This window comes from Mustela nivalis (genome assembly GCF_964662115.1).
Source record: "Mustela nivalis genome assembly, chromosome: 8".
Taxonomy (NCBI): Eukaryota; Metazoa; Chordata; class Mammalia; order Carnivora; family Mustelidae; genus Mustela; species Mustela nivalis.
The window spans coordinates 71981279-71994395 of NC_139027.1; the positions used below are offsets into that span (position 1 = coordinate 71981279).

A 13117-nucleotide genomic window follows, 5' to 3' on the forward strand; every position below is an offset into this window, starting at 1 on the left:
TTTTAGGATAAACAAACAAACCCTGAGTTTCTAAGAAATCATTTTGAAAACTTGAGGCCTATCAGGATTACTTGGAAAGGCCCATGACGTTCTTACCATGTTCAGTCATGCTCCCTTCTAAAATATCCCTGCACACAGCTGCCATAACAATCGTCGAAAAATACCACGGTTTTCATGACATTACCATATTCAACAGTCTACCACGGCTTGCTACTGCTGATCCCAATGACTCAATTCTAACTCTTCTGGGTTGGCTTCCTTGTTTTATCACAGTCCTCCTCTCTACCTGCCTCTGCCCCCAACCTCTGATAGCTTCCCAACACCTGGCCTCAAACTTCAGTCCCCTCCTCCATCTCTACCAATGTCTACACACCACTTCAACTCCTCAAACCTCCCCTCCTCTGCCTGGTCCTAAGTCAGAAAGAAACTGGTGCCAAAATCCAACTCTGAAAGTCCCTATGCTGCTCTCAGCTAGTTCTCTCTTACGGCCCCATTTCTACCAAGGGTTTGGCCTCCCATTCACAGTCAGTCTACTTGCCTATCAGTCTTCTCTGGGCTTTACTTGTTATCGTTCCCAGACCGGTCCATATTTTCCAAGAATGCTCTTGCTAACATAAAAGGAGAGCAAGGTGCATGACATCCTAATTTACCAAACTTAAGGGGGCTTCAAGGCTACTCCACAATCCATGACTTCATTGCTGTGCCCCTTCCCAAGGCATCAGCTCCAAACCTTCTCCATTTGAAGCCCCTGATACCATTCTTCCTCTCCTCCCCTGCCCCACGGTTAGGGCGGCATCATCCTACAATGCCAGGAAGACCAGAGTCAAAGTACAAGGGCTTCTCAAATTTCCTACCCTCCACCTCAGAGTCCATGGTTTCCCATATCCTGTCCTCAGCTAACCTTCCCCTTGGGTTCCCAGCAATAGCTCCTTCTGGTCTCTCAGGCCCTAATCCATCAACCACCCCTCCTTCTCCCTAGACCTTCAAAATTAACTTCAAAAAAAGCATTTGTTACAGCTTTTAAAATTCTATGTTCACAGTAACTTCTTCTCCTCTTCATACTGAATCCTCCACTGGGCTCCCATCCTTTCCCACCTGCTCAAAGACCAGCATGTCTCTGCCTATTTCTCAGCACCCATCCATCTCTAACCCTCATGCTATCCATCTGCCATCCACCTCTACAATGCACGGAGTCACCAAAGCAGCTGCCTTTACTGCCACCTCACCCTCTCTGAGCTGCCCACAGCACTGCTAGAACTGCCCAGTCCCACCCAGGCTGAACACTCCCTTCCCCAGCTTCCACGTCACCTCACTTCCCCAGCTCCTCACCATCCCCACCACCTCAGTCCCTCTCCTTCCTGACGCCTGTGAGGGAGAACTCCCCAAGGACGCTGTGCGGGCCTCTCTGCAATTTGTACCTCATTTCCACCACTCTCAACGCCCATCCATCCCAGCGGGGTCAACTCCAATCTCTTTCCGCGGTCTAGGCTTTTACTTAGAAATGTGTACCCCAATAGAAAGACAGATGTACACTGACGTATCTGTCAGAATATTAAACAACAAAGTTAACCTCATCATCTTTCCCATAAACCTGCCCCTCGTCTGCCTCTCTGATTTCTGTCAATGGCACCACATCTTCCCCCACCAACACTGCCTCCTCGGCTCCCTTGCCTGCTTACATCCATCTCCTTGACAGCTCAGTCTCCAGCTTTCGTAACAGCACACCAGGACTAGCATCACAACAGTCTTGGTCTCCTTTCCCCATTCTAGCACAGTCTACACTCTTGTCAGGCTAATTCTGTGAGTGCACAGATCTCATCATGACATTCCCTGGATCAAAGGCTTCAATCCCTCCACCATCTTGTGAACTGAGTCCCAACTCCTTGGCCCACAACTCTAGGGTCTAGCCCCACTCACCCTTTGAGAACTTGCCTACCTCCACCCATTCTAGCCTCCTGTAACACTTAGCTAATTACTGCTCTTCAGACCACAAAAGTACCTTGTGTTCCATGTACCGCACTCCACTTAATTCCCTGGTTTGTTTTCCTGAATCTCTACCCAATAAAACCTACTCACACATACAGGCCCTGCTCAAAGCACACTTCCAAAAGACTGCCCCAGACAACCCCTCCAGCAGTAAACTGTCCTTCCTCTGAAACCTAAACAGTCTCTTTATTGAACAGGTTAGCTGACATTTTAGACATGTCTATACATTATCTCTTCACTCCTGGACTAGAAATTCCTTTAGGGTAGAGCTTTTTGTCTTAGAAATTTCTATATCCCTTGTGCTCCCTATCCATCTAGGCACTCAGCACATGATCTTTAAATTTTGCAGAACTAAAAGTAACCCACGCTGATATGATAAGGATCTAAGGCAGGGTGACAACTAGTACTGGAAAAGGAAAGATAACTCCAAAAGAGATCCAGAAGGAAATTATTAGAACCTGATGATTAATTGATAAAAGGATTAAAGGGAAAATGAAATGCCAAGATTTCAAGTCTAGTGAATCAAAGTATGGTAGCTCTATTTACATTAATCTAGAAACTTAATTACATTAATCTAGGTGTTATTTTTCAGAGGAACTTAAGCTTTGATATAACAATGACATATGCTGATTTCAGTGTTAGATCAAACTGTTTCTCTTTGGTGTCTTTTCTTTCCTCTTTTCTTAGGTCTTCAGGAAGAAAAATTTAGAGGAAGTAAAAAACTTTAATCATCTGAATGTAAAAAAGGAAATCTGTACTTATCTGAATATAAGCTTCAAAATTCCAACCAATAAAATAAAACATATTCTTTGTTTTTAACGTTCAAGATTTATTTTTCTCTAAATTTACAAAACTGGCATCTATTACACATGTAAGTTGATTTTTTTTTTTTAAGTTCTTTTTCTTGCTCTTGGGTACAGAGATTACCAGACTGTTCTCAGGATGAATAGGAAGCCGGACTTACCCAAGTCAGCTCCCTAACTATCAGTCGGGACCACCAACCATGCGGGAGATACCAAGCTGAGAAGATCCATCTCCCACCACCCTTTTCCCACTCTCCCCACCATGAGCAGATTTTCTTATACAAACTTTCAGGTACTATACGTGCAGGTTGGTTTTTAACCTAGGGATATGCTCAATATGTGTAATAAAAAAAAAAAATGTGGATTTGAGCTTTTTCTAAGAAGGCTGACTTTGGATTCAGCTTCCCTATGATATAGGAGGGCCATAGCCAATCAAAAAAAAACAAAAAGAAAGCAACCTTCTGTTGAGCCAATGAAGTTTTTTGCCAAATAGATTAAAAACTTCTTTAATTAGTTCATTACCACAGAGAGAGGTTCAAAGTTGCAAATAATGGAATACCTACTTGTATCATTAAAAGGTACTTTTTCCGTGATGATTGATAAGGATTCCTCTAATCTACCTGACAAATCGTCATGAAGATTCTTTAACTGTAATTGACTGAAAGAAAAAAAACACAAAACACAAACCACATGATCACCAGTCAGACAGGGGATCCTCACTTCCTTGTTACCACAACGGCTGGTATTAAGCTTCCAGAGCCTCATGCCTGACACCGGGATACTCTTGGTGGTGGATAGTTATTAAAAGATGAAGATAAGGAAAATAGTAATCCTCAATTCTGAAGTCCCTGAGACTTCTGTTAAGACTTTCAGAATTTATCAGAGTCCCAGTATCTAATACAATCCTGTCAGTTTATTTCCCCAAGTACAAAGTAATCTTAAAGCCATTTCAAAATCACAGATTTTATCTTTCTTATGTGCCTGACATAAGTGTTTGCTCAAGTATCATAGCAAAGTTCTTTTTTAAGTATTATATGAGATGAAATCTGGTAGTTTTTGTTTTAATTCAATTATGAGCATGGGTATACATTTAAACCATGCCATGTAATTCTACCAATTCTACTAAACTGAAGAAATTCACGTGACTGATTCTACTGAAACCTAAAATATTATGTCATTTATCAACTAAATGCTGGAGTATGCTTTTACCACCCATCAATTCATCATATTCGAATTTTAAGATTTAGATCCCATAGCCTCCATTTTATTCAAAATATACCACTAAAAGTCTGGCACAGTGAAAAGGAGTCAGTTTTCCTGCCTGGAACTCTCAGAAAGCTCTCTTCAGGGTAGCCTGAAACAGAAAGCACCCAGTCCTCTGTATGGGAGCCCTAGGACACCATCTGCAGGCTGAAAACTCACACACAAGCCATCTGACCAAGAGTGTGTCAGGCCTTAGAGATAACAGAACTGAGGAGGACCCTGGAGATAACATGCTCCTTGCTCACTTCAAGTGTGCAATTCAGAGGGAGAAGCCGCCAGACCAAAACTCAGGTCTTCCGATTCTTACTTTGGGGCCCCTTGGAATTCATGTTTCCACATACCATTCTTCTGTTCGAAGCCGACATTCCTTGGCCTCCTTTTCTAGAGTCTGAGATTTTACCTGAATTTTAGAAGAAAAAGAAAAGCAGATGGCTCAGGCGATAGATAAGGGCACACTTAGAAGACACCACAGGCAACAGCCTCCCCCTGTGCATTCCATAAAATACACAGAAGATTCACAAAAACCCTATCTCCTAATGTGCTCTCCCCAGTAGTGGGGCTTACTTCTAGTTTGGCCTTGTCATTCTGCAGTTTCTCGATAGTTTCCATGTACTTCCGCGTCAGGCCATCGACCACAGCTTGGTGCTGGGCCGCCTCCATCTCCAGGGTGGCCAGCCGACTCCTCAGTTCTGCTTCCACATGCTTGTGCTGCTCGTCAGCTTCAAAAAACTGAAAAGAAAATATCATCTCCTCTGCTCACAATATCCAAATATACAAAATGTAGAGAAAAACAACAGCAGTAACTGCTCATTGAGCAATTTTGACATGGTTCCATATGTTCACTACGCAACACCGACTGCACAGGCATGATCTCACAGAATCCTCACAGAATGTCAGAGGCGGTGTTATTGTTATCCTCCTTTCCACATGGGAAACCAAAGCTTTAACCTGCCTATTGTAGAAATGAGATATGAACACAGGAGATCAATGCCGAAGCCTACACTTCCTTCCTCTCAGGCTCAAGGATTTCTTTCAAACAACTTCTGGCACACAGAGAATTCAACTGACCAGGGCATAACTCTTCTGATATGCTAACTTAAATAATCAAAATTCAAATAGATGTTTTCCCTAAAACAGGTAAAACTCTTTTCCTTAATAAGAATCCAGTGCTGGGGCACCTGGGTGGCTCAGTGGGTTAAAGCCTCTGCCTTTAGCTCAGGTCATGATCTCAGGGTCCTGGGATCAAGCTCACGTCTTCTGGCTCTCTGCTCAGCGGGGAACCTGCTTCCATTCCTCTCTCTCTGCCTGCCTCTCTGCCTACTTGTGATCTCTGTCTGTCAAATAAATAAATAAAATATTTTTAAAAAAATAAATAAATAAGAATCCAGTGCTAATTAAGAATTATGAATGCTTGGGGCACCTGGGTGGCTCAGTGGGTTAAGTCTCTGCCTTCAGCACAGGTCATGATCCCAGGATCCTGGGATCAAGCCCTGTATTGGGCTCTCTGCTCAGCAGGGAGTCTGTTCCCCACCCCACCCCACCCCCCGCCTCTCTGCCTCCCTGTGATCTCTGTCTCTGTCAAATAAGTAAATAAAATCTAAAAAAAAAAAAAAAAAGAATTATGAATACTTAACAGAAAATGCAGTTCAAAGGGTTTCTTTTTTTCATTTTTTTACCATTTGTAAAACGTTAAACTGAGAATTAATGTGTATTTATATTCTACCAGTTGACTATGCTCACCATTTCACAAAAAATTTAGGAGGCACAGTCCAAGATATTACACTATGACTCTTAAATATGCTAGATGTTGGAAGGCAAACACTGATTATTCAACATTTCATAAATATTTGAGCTCCCGCCATGAGTAAGAACCTGTCCTGGGGGAAGGCATACAAACCAACACGGTGTGCACCCAAACACACATGTGAACAAATATAAACCAACTAAACAGTAAGAATTTTAAAAACAAACACTACTTATTGATAAGCCCCTATCTAAATGATCCAACTAATCATTTTCTAGATAAAATGAACAGTGCCTACTATATTTCTATACTGTTAGCTGAGTTATTCTATAGTCCTCTAAACAAATGCATACTTCAAAATACACATCCAGATTCAGATAGGAATGAGATTTAAGAAATGAATCAATAACAACAGTGACATATATACCTAACAACCGCAGGAGACACTGCAACACATACACAAAACATTCTATCCTGCATTGGTTTTTCCACATTCTAGATCATACAACACATTTTTAATTCATGGGGGAAAACAGAAAGATGTTCTCACTTGTATATGCAACCGCTCATTCTCTTCTATCTTCTTTTGCAGATCTTCATCAAAGACACTCTTCTGCTCTTGACTCAACTGAGAAGAAGATTCTCCACTTTTCTGATGGAAAGAATAAGTTATGTCCACATAACTTTCATCCTTTAGAGAAACATCTTAAGGTACACAGATTCTCTATCACCTTAGTAGCTTGTCTCTTCTACGTGTGCACATTCTCAAACAATCCTGCAAAAGGTATACAATCCATCATTTAACTTCTCCTATTTGAAACAAGTAAGAACTACAAATATTGGAATGGGCAGAAAAGCTTAAAAAAGAAAGAGAATAAACTGATAAGGCTCATTAATCTTTGCAGATGAATTCAGGAGTAGTTCTATTGGAAGACACAGCAGGCTCAGAAAGCTAGCCATAAAAATATGCTAAAAAATATCATTTCAATCAGAGAGGGAGACAAACCATAAGACACTCTTAATCATAGGGAACAAACTGAGGGTTGCTGAAGAGGAGGGGGCTGGGAGATGGAAATTAAGAAGGACATGTGATATAATGAGCACTGGGTATTAAATAATACTGATAAATTACTGACCTCTACCTCTGAAACTAATAATACATTATATGTTACATTGGGAGATGGAGAGGAGAAGTGAGTTGGGGAAAATCAGATGGGGAGACAAACCATGAGAGACTGTGGACTCTGAGAAACAAACTGAGGGTTTTAGAGGTGAGGGGTGTAGGGGGTTGGGTGAGCCTGGTGGTGTGTAATAAGAAGGGCATGGATTGCATGGAACACTGGGTGTGGTGCATAAACAATGAATTTTGGAACACTGAAAAAAATTTTAATTTAATTTAAAAAAATAAAAATACATTATATGTAATCAATTGAATTTAAATTTAGAAAAATAAAAAAAATATACTGTTTCAAGTTGATCTTTTGGTTTGGGAAATCAGTTTTAGCAATTCCATGAGTCTGAGTTGTTAAACTCCTTTAAGAAATTGTAACAAATTAATTAGAATTCACAATGATAAATTCATACAAAAGTTGACATAAATTTCTAATTTTTTAAAAAAAGTAACCATATTAAAAAAAGATACTATATGGGGCACCTGGGTGGCTCAGTGGTTTGGGCTGCTGCCTTTGGCTCAGGTCATGATCTCAGGGTCCTGGGATCGAGCCCCGCATCGGGCTCCCTGCTCCGCAGGAAGCCTGCTTCCCTCTCTCTCTCTCTCTGCCTGCCTGTCTGCCTACTTGTGATCTCCGTCTTTCAAATAAATAAATAAAATCTTTAAAAAAAAAAAAAAAAGATACTATAAACAGAAGGAAAAAGCTCAAAAATAATAAAAAGAAACTTCCTTTTACTTTTTTACCAATATTAATTTTTTTCTAGACAGAAGAATAGCACTATTTAAGAGAGAAAATAATGAACATTTGTTTTCATAGAATACAAGAGCTGAGACTATTCCAAGGATGGACTAACAATGAAACTGTGTTCAGACATCAGTCACCACCCTTCTCTGCCTTTCTTGTGCCCTCACTCCTCACTTAAAATGAAGTTACTTACTGATACAGTATGAAACAATGATTAGAAAACCCTCTGAAAATGGAGTAGCTATATTAAAAATGAAACAAAACAGGGGTGCCTGGGTGGCTCAATCAGTTAAGCAGCCAACTCTTGACTTCAGTTCAGGCCATGATATCAGGTCATGAGATCAAAGCCGACTTCGGGTACTATGCTCAGCACAGAGTCTGCTTAAGATTCTCTCTCACCCTCTCCCTTTACCCCTTCCCCCTTCCCCGGGTTGTATGAGTGTTTTCTCTCTCAAATAAATCTTTAAAAAAAAAATAGGGGCACCTGGTGACTCAGTGGGTAGGGCCTCTGCCTTCGGCTCAGGTCATGGTCTCAGGGTACTGGGAGCGAGCCCCACATAGGGCTCTCTGCTCAGCAGGGAGCCTACTTCCTCCCCACCCTGCCTGCTGCTCTGCCTACTTGTGATCTATCAAATAAATAAATATTTTAAATAAGTAAATAAATACATAATAGATAAGTAATTAAGTAAATAAACAAATAAAAACATTAAATCTCCAACATGTTTGGGACAAGAGAGCTGCACAAGGAAGACAGCTGAACAGCATATTCTGGGCATTTTGGGTCATTAGAGCTCCCAAATTTGGAAAACCTTAATTAGCATTAATTCAGAAGTGATATACCCAAGCCTCTGTGAAAACAGCAGTGGGGGAGGATCTCACTAACCTGGGGAGCATGTTTGAAGTACGTATGCCTATTCATTCCTCAGGTTCTCGGAATTTCCAGAGCACATGTATTTTGACAAAATTCCCCAACTGATTCTAATACATACCTGTTTTTGCCCTCTCTGTTCCCCACTTCTTTGAAAATTAGCACTCTAGAAAGAACTCTTTCATATAGGGGACATGTATATGAAAAGGTGCTAACACAGAATAACACTGATTGCCTATTATATGGCAAATACTGTCCTAGCCACCTTTACAGGATCCCATTTAATACTCAACAGAGTATCATCCCCATGTTGCTGATGAAGAACCTGAGGTTGCAGGCTAAAATGGCAGACAAAGAACTCAAGCCTGGGCTTAAACCCCCCTGGAAGAGCACAGGAAGGCCTGTGCTCTTCCCTCCATACTGTGCTACTTCAGAGTTACTACGTGCTTTCTTCTTCCCTCCTACCTTCTACTTTTACTGCTTCAATCCACACATTTGCCAGGTGCTGCTCTATATACACACGAGACTTAATAAATCTTTTTTTTTTTTTAAGATTTTATTTATTTATTTGACAGAGAGAGATCACAAGTAGATGGAGAGGCAGGCAGAGAGAGAGAGGGGGAAGCAGGCTCCCCGCTGAGCAGAGAGCCCGATGCGGGACTCGATCCCAGGACCCTGAGATCATGACCCGAGCCGAAGGCAGCGGCTTAACCCACTGAGCCACCCTGGCGCCCCAACACACGAGACTTAAAGATTCAATCACTACCCCCACACTTAAAAAAAAACACAACTTCTTAATCACAGAATGTTCTAAAGTACCAAACCATCCGTCTTATGGAGTGAGAATCATGTCTCTCTCTATCAACCATAATGGGAAAAGTTATTTTTACATGACCTAAATCAGCCTCATAGAAATAAATACTAAGAAATATTTGCAGCAAACTTACAAAGCCTAAGGAATGAGTATTTCAATTGCGATTTTCACATGAGCTATTACACTTCAAAACTGTTTCTCATTTTATTTGCCCTACCTTGAGTTAAGGGCAACTGAAGGGCAACTCAGTATAACTGAATGATACCAGTAATTTTGACCAGTTTGAGATAGTCCTTCCACTTTTCTCAGACACTAAATCTAATACTTGCATGTTTGCTCCTAAAGAAATTATTCAAAAGTCACTCACATATAAAAATGCCCTAATATTACTACATATGATAATAGTATCTTCTTCCTTAACCCAATATCCAGGCATAGTTATGGAACAGTAGGAAATGTTCAGGGGAAGTGTTCTGTTAAAACCCAGATGGCTTGTAGATGTCTGCTCCTAGCAGACAAGGCCTCCCTAACTTGCCTTTATTTGACCTACCTTGTTTTTCTTGCCTCGGGGTTCACTTAGAGCCAATTCATCTTGAAGTAGTTCTACCCTCTTGGCAAGCTGCAGGTTTCGAAATGTCAAACTGTCCATTTCCTGCTGCAGTTTTCTCAATGATTGATCTTTCATTTTCAGTTGTTCCTACATCAAAGTGAAAACAGACCACTCCTTATAATTTAGCCTTAAGGTTTCAAAAAATAAAAAGAAATTATTTTTGTTTCACTAAAATATGATAAAACCTCTTGCTTTAGGGAATTCACATTGTATGTTTATCATGCCAGTTCCCATGTTTTTAGCTCTGTTTTGTGACAAAAGCATTTTTTTTTTTTTTGGCCAAACCAAGTAAATTTAAAAATAAAATTTAAAAACCATATACAGGGGTGCCTGGGTGGCTCAGTGGGTTAAAGCTTCTGCCTTTGGCTCAGGTCATGATCCCAGGGTCCTGGGATCGAGCCCCACATGGGGCTCTCGGCTCAGTGGGGAGCCTGCTCCCCACCTCCCACCCCACCTGCCTCTCTGCCTACTTGTGATCTCTGTCAAATAAATAAATTAAATCTTTTAAAAATAAATAAATAACTAAATAAAAACCATATACATTGAAGCAACAGACAGTCACCAACTTAAAGTAAAATATCTACAACTCTGTGTTGTCCCATAATGTTGTTATATAAATGTCTGGCAGTGAGGAGGCACAATGCCTGAGGCGATAATTTTATAAACTTCAATTATGAAAGAGAAACTCCTATTTATTGATGATGCCCTTCACTAAGAATGGGAAACAATTTATTTGCATTCATTTTTTTCAATAAATCCTCCCTTGATTTAAGTCAGTCAAATGAAATCCTTGCACCACACTTAATTTTACTTTAAACTATTCTGATTTATCAAAGATAAAAATCAGTATTATCCTAACAAATATTTTTAGATGTTACATCAATTCACCTAAAAGTTTTAAGTAAAAATAGAAACAAGATCTAAAATCTAAACAATATATCTTCTATTGCCCATTTTGTACCGTTTACACTATAATGAAGTAAGAAAGTGGAAAACTAGTAGCAAAACTTAGTTTTGCTCTTTTTTAAAAAAATATATTATTCTTACTATATTTTACTTACGATATTGTGAGAACTTTGTGTTCACTGATAATCAAACCAGATGACTATATACTATTGTATATTTAAAGAAGTGTAGTTATATTACTTTCACTGAAAAACCACTGCAAAGCTAAGATGAGGTCAAGCTTTAATGACAAAGTGATAGAAGTATATTGAAAAGCAACCTAAAAGGCAAAGACTGGGGCGCCTGGGTGGCTCAGTGGGTTAAGCTGCTGCCTTCGGCTCAGGTCATGATCTCAGGGTCCTGGGATCGAGTCCCACATCGGGCTCTCTGCTCAGCAGGGGGCCTGCTTCCCTTCCTCTCTCTCTGCCTGCCTCTCTGCCTACTGTGATCTCTCTCTGTCAAATAAATAAATAAAATCTTTAAAAAAAAAAAAAAGGCAAAGACTGTTGTCAGCAAACCACTGACATTATCCACACGTTGAGAGCAGCCAGGATAGAAAAATGTTTCCATTAAGTAGAGAAAGTTTTCTTTTCTATTGTTTTTTAGAAGCCCTTAATTTTTGCTTGGAGCTGAACAGTAAATATAAACCCAGCCTATATCCAAATCATCATGTATTTCAAATTAAAGAAATCCAAATCAATGAATGCTTACTATGTCCAACAACTCACTGAAGAGACACACCCAATCTATCAAAAGCCTGTTTTTTTTTTTTAAAGATTTTATTTATTTATTTGACAGAGAGAAATCACAAGTAGGCAGAGAGGCAGGCAGAGAGAGAGAGAGGAGGAAGCAGGCTCCCTGCTGAGCAGAGAGCCCGATGAGGGACTCGATCCCAGGACCCTGAGATCATGACCTGAGCCGAAGGCAGCGGCTTAACCACTGAGCCACCCAGGCGCCCTCAAAAGCCTGTTTTAACAGAAGATATCCCAACCTTCTGAATGACCAAACCAGCTAATTGCCACTCTTACTAGAACTGTAATGACCACTTCAACTAATAATAAAACAAAGAGTAATTTCTTTACATCCTTTTAATTCATCCCAGCTGACTAATGCTCCAAGTCCATTAACCAATCACCATTTTCAGAAGACAGCTATCTCAACCTCTCTGTAAAACCTAGTTTCTGCAGTAGGGACAATGATAATGTTATCTGCCCTCACAGACTGGCTGTGAAGGCAGAATGACTGAATGTGAAGACCAACTGACAAGAGTGGATATAATTGTGCTTGGCACAATACCTGACAAAGTGAGAGCTCAATAAATAGAACCTGCCGTCACCAATGTTACCACCATTGCCACCATCGCAGAGTTAATAAAACACAACCAGCAAATGGTAATAACATGTCCAGAGTGGGCTACTAAGACACAGTAGGAAATACTTTTCCCAGTCATAGGTTTTAAACATCGTTAAGAGATAATGATTATTTCTTCAATGATTTAGGCTAAATAATAAACAAATCCTGACTCTAAATAAGCTTATTTTTAATAATCTTGGTTTGGGCACTAGGAGGTTTGGAAGTATGGGCACGGTGTTCTGAGCTGCCTCAGCCCCAAGTCTGGGCAACAGCACCGGAGTTGGGAGCACTTTCAAGACACAGTTCTCTGGGGGTGGGGGTGCAACACTGACTAAATAAAAGGACATATTTCTGGGTTACCTGAGTGGGATCACCCTGGATAGGTCACTGGTTAGGGGCTATTCCAGAAAGAGATATGATTAAAGGGAATCCTAATCCCTTTTGTCTCAACAGGGAGCAAGGCAGAGGGTGAAGAATGACATAAACAGTATATTTAATGGAAACAGGCCAAGACGAAATGTATATCCTAGAGTTAATTTTAAAATACCACAAGCAGTATTTATGACATGCCTACCGTATAAGGTAGAAACAAATTTCTTCAATTCCCATCCTATTTCTCCTCTCAGTTAGTAAATGTTGATGATAAAATGTATCACTCAAACAGAGTAACCTGATTTACACAGGTTATTACTATTAAATAGCTCAATCCAAAAGCAAGATTAATGCACTAAATGATTCCCACTTTCAAATTCACTCATTAGGGGACAACCATCTGCTGAATGCTGAGCATATAAATATGAATATGACATGGGCCC

General features: G+C 40.3%; 1 protein-coding gene across 1 annotated transcript in view; it reads right to left on the bottom strand.

Moving 5' to 3' along the window:
* PPP1R21 (protein phosphatase 1 regulatory subunit 21) overlaps positions 1–13117 on the bottom strand; it is a 63651-nt gene that overhangs the window by 40702 nt on the left and 9832 nt on the right. Inside the window, exons 3-7 of the mRNA XM_082746846.1 lie at positions 9945–10091; positions 6347–6448; positions 4617–4781; positions 4394–4452; positions 3353–3447 (exon numbers count right to left, since the gene is read on the bottom strand). Of these exons, the coding sequence (XP_082602972.1) occupies positions 3353–3447; positions 4394–4452; positions 4617–4781; positions 6347–6448; positions 9945–10091 (568 nt within the window). The remainder of the gene's footprint in view (positions 1–3352; positions 3448–4393; positions 4453–4616; positions 4782–6346; positions 6449–9944; positions 10092–13117) is intronic.